General features: G+C 32.4%; 1 protein-coding gene and 1 long non-coding RNA gene across 2 annotated transcripts in view; one reads left to right on the forward strand and one right to left on the reverse strand.

Annotated features, from left to right (window-relative positions):
* Positions 1–16,942, forward strand: part of LOC127735491 (uncharacterized) — an 80,020-nt gene continuing 63,078 nt past the window's right edge. The window contains exon 1 of the mRNA XM_052245671.1: positions 1–137. Coding sequence (XP_052101631.1) covers positions 92–137 — 46 coding nt within the window. The 5' untranslated portion in view covers positions 1–91. The remainder of the gene's footprint in view (positions 138–16,942) is intronic.
* Positions 7,691–12,423, reverse strand: LOC127735499 (uncharacterized). The gene is made up of 2 exons (XR_007998432.1): positions 12,284–12,423; positions 7,691–8,981 (listed from the first exon to the last, which is right to left on the reverse strand). It is a non-coding gene; the product is annotated as an uncharacterized LOC127735499 (long non-coding RNA).

The raw sequence follows: 16,942 nt of genomic DNA on the forward strand, positions 1-16,942 counted from the left end.
CGGTACACTCAGAGTTATCGGTCTTCTTCGCGGCGAAGAGTTGAAAGAAAGCTGGACGAATAACAAAGAGTAGACTGCTAATTAATTCATCATGAATAGAGAAATTATCTTTGCAGTAGTCTGTACATTAATTGCAGGTAAATTATTGACTTTGATAAATATAAAAATATTAATTTTATCTTCAAAAACTTGATAATGTCTCACTAGATGCACATGTGCATGTAAATTCCATTATACCGGCATATTTTCGTAGGGTGTGCCGGTGGAAATGTTTAAATGTTGAAATCATTGCATTTAACCAGTTGTCAAATATTGCATGTTCTTCGTATATGCACACAGGTATATTTCCTTATATGTGCTAATAAATAGCCAAAAGGTGAATCATGATCATGATCATATGCAGGTGCTCTTTAATCTGTTAATATAACAAGAGTTATCTTCCATGGCTATTTATTAACTATTTAATAAAACAATCTTGACACACTAAAAGAACATGTTGACTGGCAATTTTTTTATTGTCATGATTAGTTTTGGAAAGTAGAAAATAGTGCTATTAAGGATGTATTCTTCTGATGTTTCAGTCTTGTTGAAATTTCGTTCGGGAATTATTTCCAAAACATGCGATAAAATATTAATGAATTTACAAAATGTTATAATCAAACTAAACTATGTGAAAAAAATTGTGTAGTTTTTGAGTAATAAAATTTTCAAATTTTATAACCAATCCGGTCAGTATCATCAGACAAAATGTTAAGAAAATGGGTAAGGGGTACAAGAAATGAACCAAAAATCTGTACATCCCATATGATTTTTTCTTTTCAAAATTCTTAGATATGTATTTTTTCAATCATTTATAACAAAGAAGTTGAAATAATATGCTTTTTTTTTAAAAATCCCAAATTTGCAAAATTGACAGCATGGTCAATTTGACACGAAAAAGCATCAAAATTTTATAAAACTTTCTAATATTAATTGTGAAACTGTGATTTTTTTTCATGATGAAAAAATGGGTACGGTAAAGCAAGGCCCGAACGGAGTGTCGCAGGCGCGAGAGGGTGTGAGCTCGAGAGGGGGTATCCCCCATTCTTGTTAAGCTGGGGTTTCGAGAAAATTTTGAAAATCTAGATTGCAGGAGGTGACATCTGGGCTGTTCTGAGTAGGTTTTGACCTCTTATTCTTCATGCTAATTTGTCCATTTTTAGTAGCTCATTTAAATTTTTGCTCAATAATTGAAAATTAATGTGATTTTTTTTGCAGATTTTATGACATGGCTTGCTTCACCCCTTTCCATGTTCAATGTTCTTCTTATTGCAAGTCTTTATCACTAAGGGCTATTCCAGAATTGATTGTATGGGAGGGAAAGGCACTTTTTATTTGAATAAAATTTTAATTCATTTTTCCTTAATTTTAAGTTTTGATTGGGAAAATATGTGAAGTAGCCCACACAATTTTTTTTTTATTAATGTGCCTTCCCCCTCCCCATACAGACATTTCGGGAATAGCCCTTATAATTGTGTCTTCACTTCATATTATTTCTTAGTGTCTAGTATTGTAGTTTCAAATAGAATTCATTGAGAACATTAATTTATGCTTTATTCAGTCATTCAAAAACTGTTAAGATTTATATTTAGAGGAAACCAGAGTTGCCTTTGGAAACTGTCAACCTGCAGTAAACAACTGACAAAATATGGCTAGATAAATAATAAATTTTAAATCCAGGAAACAGTTAATCAGGTTACACTCAATCCTGTCTGTTGGTCAGAGGGTACAAGTTAAATCGGCACCTATCAAAAAAGTCAAATCAGCATCTGATCAAATGGGCACCTATTTTAAAGTCATTTCTGCATTTAGTTGGTCATTTCGGCATCAAATAATAATTTTCATCTGTTTTCTGCTTTTTAATTTTTTAGAAAAAAATTGGGGTTGGATTTTATTTTGTTAAGTACATTGTTAAAAATAATCTTGTTATTAAGAAGTAAAATGCTTGAAGTTTTTTTTTAACTCCTACATGTATGACTGAAGTTTTGATTTGATTTGTTTCTTTTCAATTAGCTATTTAATAACTTATATCAATTAAATAATTAACATGTTTGCTGTTTTAACTCTATACAGGTAGTTATTGATGTTTTTCCTTCAAAAACTTAAATAAAAACCAATTAAGCCATTAACCAAGCTGTTGTTTAATCATGAAAAATAAGAAGCAATAAAAGGGCAAACTATGAGTTGTATTAGCATTGGCACATCTCATTCCACGGAGATTGTTTAGCCATGTACCTTCAGTCATATTTGCATAACTTACATGTTAAAGTATTGCTATTTTAATTTCAACATTTGCATTATCAAAATTACAAAAAGGCGAGACATATCTCTGTGATAACAGTTTATTATAGTTTGTTCTTATGTTGAACTTGTACTGTTACACCACTGTCCAAGGTTAGGGGGAGGGTTGAGTGCTCACAAACATGTTTCCCCCTGCCACATTCTTTATGTGCCTGTCCCAAGTCAGGAGCCTGTAGTTCAGTGGTTTTTGTTGGTTCATGTCTGTCATATTTGTTTTAATGCCCCCGAAACTAAAAGTTGGGGGGGATATTGTTTTACCCCTGTCTGGCCGTCCGTCCTTCCGTCATGGGTATATAGTTATTCCGCATAACTCCTTCTACAGTTTGAATCCTAGGAAGTTTTCACTCTGCTGTCTGTTTGTACATATATTGAAGGTGTGCATGTGGTCAGGGTCTTGATTTTTATTAATATTTGCTCTTTTGGGAGATAATTGAACTTTGTCATTTTTTGGAGTATTTACTTGCATAAGAGGAGCGTTTCCAGATAACTCCTCCTACAGTTTAAATGCTAGGAAGTTTTCGCTTTGCTGGCTGTTTGTACATATATTGAAGGTGTGCATGTGGTCAGGGTTTTGATTTTTATTAATATTTGCTCTTTTGGGAGATAGTTGAACTTTGTCATTTTTTAGAGTATTTACTTGCAGAAGAGGAGTGTTTCCAGATAACTCCTCCTACAGTTTGAATGCTAGGAAGTTTTCACTATGCTGGCTGTTTGTACATATATTGAAGATGTGCATGTGGTCAGGGTTTTGATTTTTATTAATATTTGCTCTTTTGGGAGATAGTTGAACCTTGTCATTTTTGGGGTATAAGCGGTTAAATGTTATAGTAATTTTACAATAACTCTTTGCATCTGCGGGGGCATCAGTTGTGTCTCCCAGACACAATAATATCTCAAAGAAGGTTGTTAGTTTTCTCAATTGAATTGTTTCATATTTTTCATGTTGGGGTCTTTTATAGCCGACCATACGGTATGGGTTTTTTTCGTTGTTGAAGGCTGTACGGTTGCCTAAAATTGCTTACATCCACTTCATTTGAACTTTGGTGGATAGTTTTCTCATTGGCAATCAAACCACATTTCCTTATTTTTTAAAAAATTGATGAAAAATGGGTAAATTATTAAAAATGGGGTATTTTCAAATGGCCGTAGCAAAAAAAAGAAGTGCACCACCATTTTTTCTTAATCAATCACTTTCTTACAGTCATATAAACCCAAAATTCAGGTTAAGAAAAAAAGTTGAATTCTGGAAATGTTTGGCTCCTCAGAGGTGTACATCCTTAATCAGATAAAAGGCATAAAATTTAAGCTACAAATGTTCTGGGACTATTGTACACCTTATCGCTATTTATTCCAATCCGGAAAAGTTCTCTTTCAAAACAGTTGAAGCTATCTTGGGTCCTGTTTAAACAATCTACTGTGCATAAAAATTTTCAAAGAGTTATGTTGAAACCATTGTAAACACTTCAAACAAAGCATTTTTCTAACTTTAATTTGTGTTTAAAAAATGGATCATAAAGTATACAAATTTCAAAATCTTCACTTTCTACACATTTTCCGCCCTCAGCTCATTACTGATGACTTTTGTTCTTGCGTCACTTGACCCAAACAGGAAGTTGTCTAAGTGACTGTTTTTTTCCGGATTGGACTAAATAGCGATAAAGTGTATTAAACTAACATTTATATATTTAATAGTCCTAAAAATGTTGCAACCTTTCTGTACACATTATTTTGTACCAGCTTGTTTTTTTAGAAAATGGGCATTGGAATGGACATTCCTTGAAGGATCAAATTAACTAGTTATTTAGATTCTGGAAAAGTCATTAACCAACAGTTGTTAACTTATACACTGAGACTGTGTTTTAGTAGTCTCAGCTATACAGTACCATGGATATACACAAATGCACTCCTAGGTTGCGCTTGTGTAAATCAGACCATGTAATTTTCCTTAGGAACTCCTTTTACGCCTAAAACTGTCAGTTTACTTTTAAGTTCATAAGAAATCTTATACTGGAATAGAAATGTCACATGCAATACTTATTTTTAAAAGGTCAAAACATAGGGTTGTGGGACATTTATTCCACTGTATATGCCTCCTATTCCTTAGAGTTGAAGCTTATACTATTATTTTGTACTTCCCCTCCCTTTGCCTGGAGTTTTCTGTTAATTTATATTGAACGCTATCCAACTGTATTTATACTTATAAAATTTCCCCAGTTTGATATATAGGAACCAGTATGTTTAAAAAAAAATATATGAATATTTAAATACTTCTCAAAAGAGTAACCTCTTAATATTTTTATTTATTCTTTGTTAAATTTGAAAGAAACTGTATACTCTCATTTGTTTAGATATCACATCTTATTTGATGGATCTTCCTAATATTCCTTTTATTACAGTGTTGTTACAATGTCACAAATTTAAATAATGTAACGACTAACAGTCTGTACATCCATTTACTTCATGTGTCCTCCTCATGATAATTATTAAGGGACATTTAATACATGTATTAGATTGATTGTGAACAAAAGATAACAGATTTTACAAGTCTGCATTTTTCCTAAAAAGAACAAAATTGGTGTTGACTTCATAAACTTTTCCCAAAGTCTGAAAGAGTTAAATTCTATCCTCATCAATCATAGATTGATTTGAACGGAACTGTTTGTTTTGGAAACCCTGATCCATTAGCAATAGCATTTATGTCTTGTTGATCTTCTACCTTTTTGTCGAGCCTTCGACTTTTGTCGAAAAAGCGGGACATAGCGATCCTACATTCCGTCAGTGGCGTCGTCGTCGTCGGCGGCGGCGTCCACAAATATTCACTCTGTGGTTAAAGTTTTTGAAATTTTAATAACTTTCTTAAACTATCCTGGATTTTTACCAAACTTGGACAGAAGCTTGTTTATGATCATAAGATAGTATCCAGAAGTAAATTTTGTAAAAAAAAAATTCCTGTTTTTCCGTATTTTACTTATAAATGGACTTAGTTTTTCTGCCAGGAAACATTACATTCACTCTGTGGTTAAAGTTTTTAAAATTTTAATAACTTTCTTAAACTATCCTGGATTTGTACCAAACATGGACAGAAGTTTGTTTATGATCAAAAGCTAGTATCAAGAAGGAAATTTTTTTTTAAATTTTGTACTTGTTTATCCATATTTTACTTATAAATGGACTTAGTTTTTCTTCCAGTTAACATTAGATACAGTCTGCAGTTAAATTTTTTAAAACATTTATTAGATTCATAAACTATCCTCGATTTTTACCAAACTTGGACAGAAGCTTCTTACAATAAAAAAATTGTATCGCAAGGACTATTTTAATAAATTTTTTCCTCATCTCATTTTTGTTGAGCCTGCGATTAACAGCAAAAGTAGGCGAGACACTGGGTTCTGCGGAACCCTTACGACTTTTTATACAACCGCAAAAAATTTTTGCGGCCGTATATTGGTATGACGTTGGCATCGTCGTCGTCGTCCGGCGTCGTCGTCCGAAGACACATTGGTTTTCGCACTCTAACTTTAGTTTAAGAGAATGGATCTCTTTGAAATTTTACCATAAGGTTCAATACCACAAAAGGAAGGTGGGGATTGATTTTGGGGGTTATGGTACCAACAGTTAAGGAATTAGGGGCCAAAAATAAGCATTTTCTAGTTTCCAGACAATAACTGTGGAACGGTGTATGGATCTCTCTGAAATTATACTACAAGTTTCCATACCACAAAGGGATGGTTAGGATTTGCTTTGGGGGGTTATGGCTCAAACCGTTTAGGAATTAGAGTCAAAAAAGGGGGAAAAACAAGGTTGTCCTGGTTAATGGACAAATACTTTAGTACAAAACATAATTTAAAGCAGTGTAAGGGAGATAAATCAAATACATCATTGAAATTATCTCCCTTACACTGCTTTTAAATTATGTATAAAGTAATGGTTAATGAACAATTAAGATAATTTAAAACAGTGTAAGGGAGGTAATCCAAATACAACGTTTTGGTTACTTCCCTTACACTGCTTTTAAATTATGTTTAAAGAAATGCATATTTATAAAGGAAGACCAGTAAAAATATCTGCAAATGTTGCATCTTTTTTTTTTACAAAAAAATCCATATGAAAGATTTGACACTATATTTTAAATTCTATTATAAAATATATTAAGTTAGCACTATGGTAAATTTAAATGGGTAGTTATGGTTGCAAACTCCATTGGAAATTTGAATTGAGATTATAACCATATCTTGAGGGAAAGAATTTTTGGGGGAAAAAAGGGGGGGGGGGGGGGTAAAAAGAAATTGTGGGGGGTCAATTTTTTCTCATTTCAGATTTCAGAAATTAAAAAGAATTATTCTTCAAATATTATTTTTTTTTCAAATTTCAAATATTGAAAAATTTCAAGAAGTTATCTTTAATTGCACAGTATGGCGCATTAGATTTGTAAAATCTTTGACCACATTTATTTATTTGTTATGCTGAATCTAACCGTGTATTTAGATTTTTAATTTTGGGTCCAGTTTTCAAATTGGTCTACATTAAGGTCCAAAGTGTCCAAAATTAAACTTTGTTTGATTTTAACAAAAATTGAATATATGGGATTCTTTGATATGCTGAATCTAAACATGTGTTTAGATTTTTATACGACCGCAAAAATTGAAGACACATTGGTTTTCGCACTCTTACTTTAGTTTAAGTGAATGGATCTCCATGAAATTTTACCATAAGGTTCAATTCCACGAAAGGAAGGTGGGGATTGATTTTGGGGGTTATGGTACCAACAGTTAAGGAATTAGGGGCCAAAAAGGGGCCAAAAATAAGCATTTTTGTAACTTCCAGACAATAACTTGTGTGTAAGTGTATGGATCTCTCTGACATTGTACCACAAGGTTCCATATCACAAAGGGAAGGCTGTAATTGATTTTGGGGGTAATTGCCTCAAAATTTTAGGAATAAGGGGCCAAAAAAGGGGCAAAAAACAAGCATTTTTCTAGTTTCATGACAATAACTTGTGTGTAAGTGTTTGGATATTTCTGAAATTGTACTACAAGGTTCCATATCACAAAGGGAAAGCTGGAATTGAGTTTGGGGGTAATTGCCCGAAACGTGTAGGAATTGGGGGCCAAAAAGGGGCCAAAATAAGCATTTTTCTAGTTTCCAGACAATAACTTGTGTTCAAGTGTATGGATCTCTCTGAAATTGTACTGCAAGGTACCATACCACAAAGGGAAGGCTGGGATTGAGTTTGGGGGTGATGAATCATAAGGGGGTTCAAAAAATTTGGGGGGGGGGGATTTTTTTTTTTCTTTTTTTTTTTCTTTTTTTCTTTTTTTTTTTCTTTTAAAATTTTCCATTTTAAGTTGGTTATTTCTGATTAATATTTAAAAGCAAATAATAATGATATGGTAGGAGATACACACCAAACAGGATGTGTAAATTATTATATAATAAGTATTGTGCAATAGCAAGAAATTTTCAATTGCACAGTATTGCACAATTGCAAGAAATCTTCAATTGCACAGTATTGCGCAATAGCAAGAAATCTTCAATTGCACAGTATTGCGCAATAGCAAGAAATATCCAATAGCACAATATTGCGCAATAGCAAGAAATTGTCAATTGTACATAATTGCACAATAGCAAGAAATATTCAATTGCACAGTATTGTGCAAAAGAAGATACTTCGTATAAATTGCTTATTTCTTGATCAATTTCAATGGGGTTTTATTCTTGAATTCTTGGGGTTCTTTAATATGCTGAATCTAACCGTGTATTAAGATTTTGGATTTTGGGCCCCGTTTTTAAATTGGTCCACATTGAGGTCCAAAGGGTCCAAAATTTAACTTTGTTTGATTTCATCAAAAATTGAATTATTGGGGTTCTTTGATATGCCGAATCTAACCGTGTATTTAGATTCTTAATTTTTGGTTCCGTTTTCAAATTGGTCTACATTAAGGTCAAAAGGGTCCAAAATTAAACTTAGTTTGATTTTAACAAAAATTGAATTTTTAGGGTACTTTGATATGCTGAATCTAAACATGTATTTAGATTTTTTATTATGGGCCCAGTTTTCAAGTTGTTCCAAATTGGGGTCCAAAATTAAACTTTGTTTGATTTCAACAAAAATTGAATATATGGGGTTCTTTGATATGCTGAATCTAACCATGTATTTAGATTTTTGATTTTTGGGCCCCGTTATCAACTTTGTCCACATTGAGGTCAAAAGGGTCCAAAATTAAACTTTGTTTGATTTCATCAAAAATTGAATTCTTGGGGTTCTTTGATATGCAGAATCTAATCATGTATTTAGATTTTTTATTTGTGGACCCGCTATCAAATTGGTTCATATTGAGGTCAAAAGGGTCCAAAATTAAACTTAGTTTGATTTCATCAAAAATTGAATTATTGGGGTTCTTTGATATGCCAAATCTAACCGTGTATTTAGATTTTTAATTTTGGGTCCCGTTTTTAAATTGGTCTACATTAAGGTCCAAAGGGTCCAAAATTAAATTTTGTTTGATTTCAACAAAAATTGAATATATGGGGTTCTTTGATATGCTGAATCTAACCATGTATTTTGATTTTGGACATTGGACCATAATAGGTAAATTAAAAAAATTGAAGTTCTTAGACCACATTCTTTCTGTGTCAGAAACCTATGCTGTGTCAAATATTTAATCACAATCCAAATTCAGAGCTGTATCAAGCTTGAATGTTGTGTCCATACTTGCCCCAACTGTTCAGGGTTCGACCTCTGCGGTCGTATCAAGCTGCGCCCAGCGAAGCATTTTATTGATTTTTGGCCCAGTTTTCAAGTTGGTCCAAATTGGGGTCCAAAATTAAACTTTGTTTGATTTCAACAAAAATTGAATATATGGGGTTCTTTGATATGCTGAATCTAACCATGTATTTAGATTTTTTATTTGTGGACCCCGCTATCAAATTGGTTCATATTGAGGTCAAAAGGGTCCAAAATTAAACTTCGTTTGATTTCATCAAAAATTGAGTTATTGGGGTTCTTTGATATGCCAAATCTAACCGAGTATTTAGATTTTTAATTTTGGGTCCTGTTTTTTAAATTGGTCAATATTAAGGTCCAAAGGGTCCAAAATTAAACATAGTTTGATTTTAACAAAAATTGAATTCTTGGGGTTCTTTGAGATGCTGAATCTAAACATGTGTTTAGATTTTTGATTATGGGCCCAGTTTTCAAGGTGGTCCAAGTTGGGGTCCAAAATTAAACTTTGTTTGATTTCAACAAAAATTGAATATATGGGGTTCTTTGATATGCTGAATCTAAACATGTATTTATGTATTTAGATTTTAGATTTTTGGCCCAGTTTTCAAGTTGGTCCAAATTGGGGTCCAAAATTAAACTTTGTTTGATTTCAACAAAAATTGAATATATGGGGTTCTTTGATATGCTGAATCTAACCATGTATTTAGATTTTTTATTTGTGGGCCCGCTATCAAATTGGTTCATATTGAGGTCAAACGGGTCCAAAATTAAACTTTGTTTAATTTCATCAAAAATTGAATTATTGGGGTTCTTTGATATGCCAAATCTAACCGTATTTTTAATTTTGGGTCCCGTTTTTTAAATTGGTCTACATTAAGGTCCAAAGGGTCCAAAATTAAACTTAGTTTGATTTTAACAAAAATTGAATTCTTGGGGTTCTTTGATATGCTGAATCTAAACATGTGTTTAGATTATTGATTATGGGCCCAGTTTTGAAGTTGGTCCAAGTTGGGGTCCAAAATTAAACTTTTTTTGATTTCAACAAAAATTGAATATATGGGGTGCTTTGATATGCTGAATCTAACCATGTATTTAGATTTTTTATTTGTGGGCCCGCTATCAAATTGGTTCATATTGAGGTCAAAAGGGTCCAAAATTAAACTTTGTTTTATTTCATTAAAAATTGAATTATTGGGGTTCTTTGATATTCCAAATCTAACCGTGTATTTAGATTTTTAATTTTGGGTCCTGTTTTTTAAATTGGTCTACATTAAGGTCCAAAGGGTCCAAAATTAAACTTAGTTTGATTTTAACAAAAATTGAATTCTTGGGGTTCTTTGATATGCTGAATCTAAACATGTGTTTAGATTTTTGATTATGGGCCCAGTTTTCAAGTTTGTCCAAGTTGGGGTCCAAAATTAAACTTTGTTTGATTCCAACAAAAATTGAATATATGGGGTTCTTTGATATGCTGAATCTAACCATGTTTTTTGATTTTGGACATTGGACCATAATAGGTTAATTAAAAAAATCAAGTTCTTAGACCACATTCTTTCTGTGTCAGAAACCTATGCTGTGTCAAATATTTAATCACAATCCAAATTCAGAGCTGTATCAAGCTTGAATGTTGTGTCCATACTTGCCCCAACTGTTCAGGGTTCGACCTCTGCGGTCGTATCAAGCTGCGCCCAGCGAAGCATTTTATTGATTTTTGGCCCAGTTTTCAAGTTGGTCCAAATTGGGGTCCAAAATTAAACTTTGTTTGATTTCAACAAAAATTGAATATATGGGGTTCTTTGATATGCTGAATCTAACCATGTATTTAGATTTTTTATTTGTGGACCCCGCTATCAAATTGGTTCATATTGAGGTCAAAAGGGTCCAAAATTAAACTTCGTTTGATTTCATCAAAAATTGAGTTATTGGGGTTCTTTGATATGCCAAATCTAACCGAGTATTTAGATTTTTAATTTTGGGTCCTGTTTTTTAAATTGGTCAATATTAAGGTCCAAAGGGTCCAAAATTAAACATAGTTTGATTTTAACAAAAATTGAATTCTTGGGGTTCTTTGAGATGCTGAATCTAAACATGTGTTTAGATTTTTGATTATGGGCCCAGTTTTCAAGGTGGTCCAAGTTGGGGTCCAAAATTAAACTTTGTTTGATTTCAACAAAAATTGAATATATGGGGTTCTTTGATATGCTGAATCTAAACATGTATTTATGTATTTAGATTTTAGATTTTTGGCCCAGTTTTCAAGTTGGTCCAAATTGGGGTCCAAAATTAAACTTTGTTTGATTTCAACAAAAATTGAATATATGGGGTTCTTTGATATGCTGAATCTAACCATGTATTTAGATTTTTTATTTGTGGGCCCGCTATCAAATTGGTTCATATTGAGGTCAAACGGGTCCAAAATTAAACTTTGTTTAATTTCATCAAAAATTGAATTATTGGGGTTCTTTGATATGCCAAATCTAACCGTATTTTTAATTTTGGGTCCCGTTTTTTAAATTGGTCTACATTAAGGTCCAAAGGGTCCAAAATTAAACTTAGTTTGATTTTAACAAAAATTGAATTCTTGGGGTTCTTTGATATGCTGAATCTAAACATGTGTTTAGATTATTGATTATGGGCCCAGTTTTGAAGTTGGTCCAAGTTGGGGTCCAAAATTAAACTTTTTTTGATTTCAACAAAAATTGAATATATGGGGTGCTTTGATATGCTGAATCTAACCATGTATTTAGATTTTTTATTTGTGGGCCCGCTATCAAATTGGTTCATATTGAGGTCAAAAGGGTCCAAAATTAAACTTTGTTTTATTTCATTAAAAATTGAATTATTGGGGTTCTTTGATATTCCAAATCTAACCGTGTATTTAGATTTTTAATTTTGGGTCCTGTTTTTTAAATTGGTCTACATTAAGGTCCAAAGGGTCCAAAATTAAACTTAGTTTGATTTTAACAAAAATTGAATTCTTGGGGTTCTTTGATATGCTGAATCTAAACATGTGTTTAGATTTTTGATTATGGGCCCAGTTTTCAAGTTTGTCCAAGTTGGGGTCCAAAATTAAACTTTGTTTGATTCCAACAAAAATTGAATATATGGGGTTCTTTGATATGCTGAATCTAACCATGTTTTTTGATTTTGGACATTGGACCATAATAGGTTAATTAAAAAAATCAAGTTCTTAGACCACATTCTTTCTGTGTCAGAAACCTATGCTGTGTCAAATATTTAATCACAATCCAAATTCAGAGCTGTATCAAGCTTGAATGTTGTGTCCATACTTGCCCCAACTGTTCAGGGTTCGACCTCTGCAGTCGTATCAAGCTGCGCCCAGCGAAGCATTTTATTGTTCAATATATTGAAAGTTCGGGAAAAAAATTTCCTTGAAACAATATTGGAAACAACAAATGACAATTATTGATTGAAATAAACAAATTTCCCAACTTAGGAGCCAGTAATTCAGTGGTTGTTGTTTGTTGAGGCTCTTGAACGTCCCTTTACTATTTAAATTTACAAAAAATCTAAAGTATAGTCCTTTTTCAAATTAAAGGAACAAGTATTCTTTAACTTTTTAAAAAAAAATTTATCAATCAACTATTTTCTTTTAAGATTGATTAAAATACGGTGCATATCATTCAGTAGGGTGTTGATTGAGATTCTCAGTGATAATATGTTCAGATCAGTTAATTTTTTTAATTACGCCAAGGATTTATAACTAATATATGTCCTTGATTATGCTCATCCAGTTTATATAGTTTAAGATCGTTAACAGAGGTAAACGCGTGTATTTTTTTCATATAATTAATCATAGTAAAGTTGTGTTATGGCTCTGGTGGGAAATTTCCCAAAATGCTAATCAAGACTATAGCATCTGTTCATATTTTCAAAACAAAGGGCCACACAAAATTTGATCCTTTTGTTCACCCGAGCTGTCGAAACTCAAATAATTCAAGAAAGGTACGTAAAGACAAGTTGAAACATAGCAAAATAAATCAAGAATGAGTTCACGTGATGATTAGATATATACTTTGTTGTCTCGCCTTGACGGAGTCAAAAAGCGAGACATAGGTATGCTGTTTCCGGCGGCGGCGGCATCAACAATGTATTAGTTTGTGATTAAGTCTAGTTCATGGTGAACCACTAGTGGTAGGTCAATGATATTTGGTATGCAGTTGTATTAGCATTGGCACATCTCATTACCATGGAGATTATTTGGCCCCACCCCCTCAGTCAAGGTCTATTGACTTTGAAACTTTGCTTAGTTTACATGTATTAGTTTGTGATTAGGTCAGTTTATGGGGAATCACTAGTGGTAAGTCAATGATATTTTTTATGCAGTTGTATAAGCATTGGCATATCTCATTTCCATGGAGATTATTTGGCCCCGCCCCCTCATTCATGGTCTATTGACTTTGAAACTTTTGCTTAGTTTTCATGTATAAGTTTGTGATTAGGTCAGTTTAAGGGGAACCGTTAGTGGTAGGTCAATGATAATTGGTTTGCAGTTGTATAAGCATTAGCACATCTCATTTCCATGGAGAATATTTGGTCCCTACCCCTCAGTCATGGTCTATTGACTTTGAAACTTTTGCTTAGTTTACATGTATTAGTTTGTGATTAGTTCAGTTTAAGATGAACCACTAATGTTAAGTCAATGATATTCGGTATGCAAATGTATTGGCAATTGCAAGTTTCATTTCCATGGAGATTATATAAACCCACCCCCTAATTATGGTTCATTGACTTTGAAACTTTTGCATAGTTTACAAGTTAATGTTTGTGTTTAGGTTTGTTTAAAGGGAATGACTAATGAAAAGTCAATGGTATTTGGTTTGCAGTTGTATTAGCATTGGCACATCTCATTTCCATGGAGATTGTTTAGCCCTGTACCTTCAGTCATGGTTCATTGACTTTGAATATTTGCATAACTTACATGTTAAAGTATTGCTATTTTAATTTCAACATTTGCATTATCAAAATAACAAATAGGCGAGACATATCTCTGTGTTAACAGATTATTGTTTTAATAGCCTGGACAAGTAACAGTAAAACAATTTGTTTTGAAGCCAGTTGATTTTTTCCTAGTGAACAATTAATGCATAAAGTTTCTAATTGGGGTGAAAGTGTCTTTGTTAAAAGAATGATCTCAAAACAACAGGGCGACAAATATCCTATTGTTTACGTGACTGTATATTCAAGAACACAAATATTGAAATCGTTTCAAAAAATAAAATATATACCTACAAAAGATACAAATCTTTATTCGAAAATTGGGAATTTCCCATATATTTAGAATATCAAATTCATCTTGCTTTCATTGCAATATTCCCTGAAACCCGTAGATAACATATGAACAGGATGAATGAAATCCGATTTCCTGAACGAACAAATCAATATTGCATGTACATGTAAACAAATTGAATTTTCTTCACTTTCATAATTTTAAACACAACGTATGACCTGATCAAACTAATAGAAATACAAAATAACAAGTGTTTTTTCATATTTTTATTAATTCTTATGTTTTAAAAATGACAATGACATGGGTCAAAAACATATAATAATAATTATCTTTTTCTGAATGATGATGTCCCTTCTTATCGGTCTAAAGAAAATCTTTTATTATTATGATTGAATACAGTATTGTGCACACAATCAAGATCGATTAAATGTACATAGGTAAATAATCTGGTTAATCCAATTATGTAGTTACGCATTGTTAATTTTTAGTATATCCGATGGGCAATAAACCAATTTACAGCCAGATTGAAATTGGGAGTGAAATACTTGATTCACAGTGTCACACTGCTATACTCGGAAATCGGTGGAAAGAGTTTTCGAATCTTCACTCTCTGCGCGTACTGTATATCATAGTTGTTTTTTGTTCATTATTTTTCACATAAATGATTAATCAGGCTGTAAGTTTTCTGGTTTGAATTGTATTACATTTGTCATTTCGGGGCCCCAATATAGCTTGCTATGCAGTATGGGTTTTGCTCATTATTGAAGGCTGTACAGTGACCTATAATGGCTGACTTTTACCTCATTTGGTTTCTGGTGGAGAGTTGTTTCATTGGGAATCATACATCTTCTTAATTTTAAATAATGATTAATTAATTTGGATTGCACAGGGTAGCACAGTTTAATGGAATAGCAGGGAGAGCCCATCTGCAATTTTGTACAATAGTTCTTGATTTCAGCAAGGAGGTATAACCTCCTTGATTTCAGCAAAGAGGCCAATACTGTAAAGATGACCCTTCGTCTGATAATCGAACAGAAAATTAGCAGGTATCACTGGCAGCACAGTACAAGCAAATGTAGGATAAATGGTGGTTTGAGAGACAGACTAGACAATAACTCTCCGAAGACCCCATTGTTTATTCCCTCTTGCAATGTTAAAATGTATTACGCAAATTGATTTTTATATTAGATTGGAAACTCATTATCACATGTTTTTACTAGTTAATACAAATAACTAATTCTTCACACAATCTTGATGTTTATCCAAAAAATTGTTGATTTTCAAGTTCTAAAACTATTTTGTCTTCCTAACATTAGAATTTCAAAATTTACAGATTAAAGAACTTAAGAAATATTAATTCCTGCACATTTCTATGCATTAATTCTGCCAGAAATGAATCACTCCTTGCCTGCTCAGTTTCTAGTAAATTAGTAGTTGGGACGGAATCTTGTACTGCTGATGGGAGACTAGCAGACACAGGGTTAAGTGAATGTATCTAGTAAATTATATCAGGCTACCATTATTCCAAGGATAAAAAGTATTTCAAGTTAATAAATAAACCTGTGAGAAAGTAAAAAACATGAAGTACTATATTGTAAAAAATTTCTAATGAAAGGTTGAAGTTTACACCCAAAATAGGCAAAGATTAGGGATCTTCATGAAAGTCGATACATTTTTCTGGTTTTCAACCAAATTTAGGCAAGATAGAGGCTTAAAAGTGCGGTGTTAGACATACTAAATATTTAAGTTGGTTTTATTATTTGTAATAACAAATATAATAATGTTACACTTGTACAAGATCTTTCTTGTCGATGCATGTTCCTATATGTAGGGACTCTGTAGGATTTTATTTATATAATGTTTTTATACGCCTGTTTACGGGACATATTATGGTATACCGTTGACTGTCTTTCCGTCCGTCTGTCGTACTGTCTGTCCCTCCGTCTGTTCGTCCGTCCGTCGTCAATATGTCGGACATTAACTCAAAAACGCTTTACCCAATTTGCATAAAACTTTGGTGAATTGTATATATCTATTGACAAAAGCTCCCTTTCGTTTTTTCATAAATTTTAGAGTTTAGGTTTCAGAGAAATGGGGTTTTATTCATTATAAAAAGGGGGTGTTTCCAGTTTTCGGACAATAACTAAAAAATGCTTTCTCCAATTTGCAAGAAACTTTGGTCAATTGTTTTTATCTATTGACATAAGCTCCCTTTCGATTTTTATAAATTTTAGATTTTACGTTTTTGAGTTATTAAGTTTTATTCATTAAAAAAAGGGGGATTTTCCAGTTTTCGGACAATAACTCAAAAATGCTTTCAGCAGTTCTCATGAAACCTTGGTGAATTGTTTATATCTATTGATGTAAGCTCCTTTTTGATTTTTATAAATTTTAGATTTTTCGTTTCCGAGTTGTGGGGTTTTATTCATTAAAAAAAGGGGGATTTTCCAGTTTTCGGACTATAACTAAAAAATGCTTTCAGCAGTTCTCATGAAACTTTGGTGAATTGTTTATATCTATTGATGTAAGCTGCCTTTTGATTTTTATAAATTTTAGATTTTATGTTTCCGAGTAATGGGGTTTTATTCATTAAAAAAAGGGGGATTTTCCAGTTTTTTGACAATACC

Source organism: Mytilus californianus, unplaced genomic scaffold (assembly GCF_021869535.1).
Source record: "Mytilus californianus isolate M0D057914Y unplaced genomic scaffold, xbMytCali1.0.p SCAF_3, whole genome shotgun sequence".
Taxonomy (NCBI): domain Eukaryota; kingdom Metazoa; phylum Mollusca; class Bivalvia; order Mytilida; family Mytilidae; genus Mytilus; species Mytilus californianus.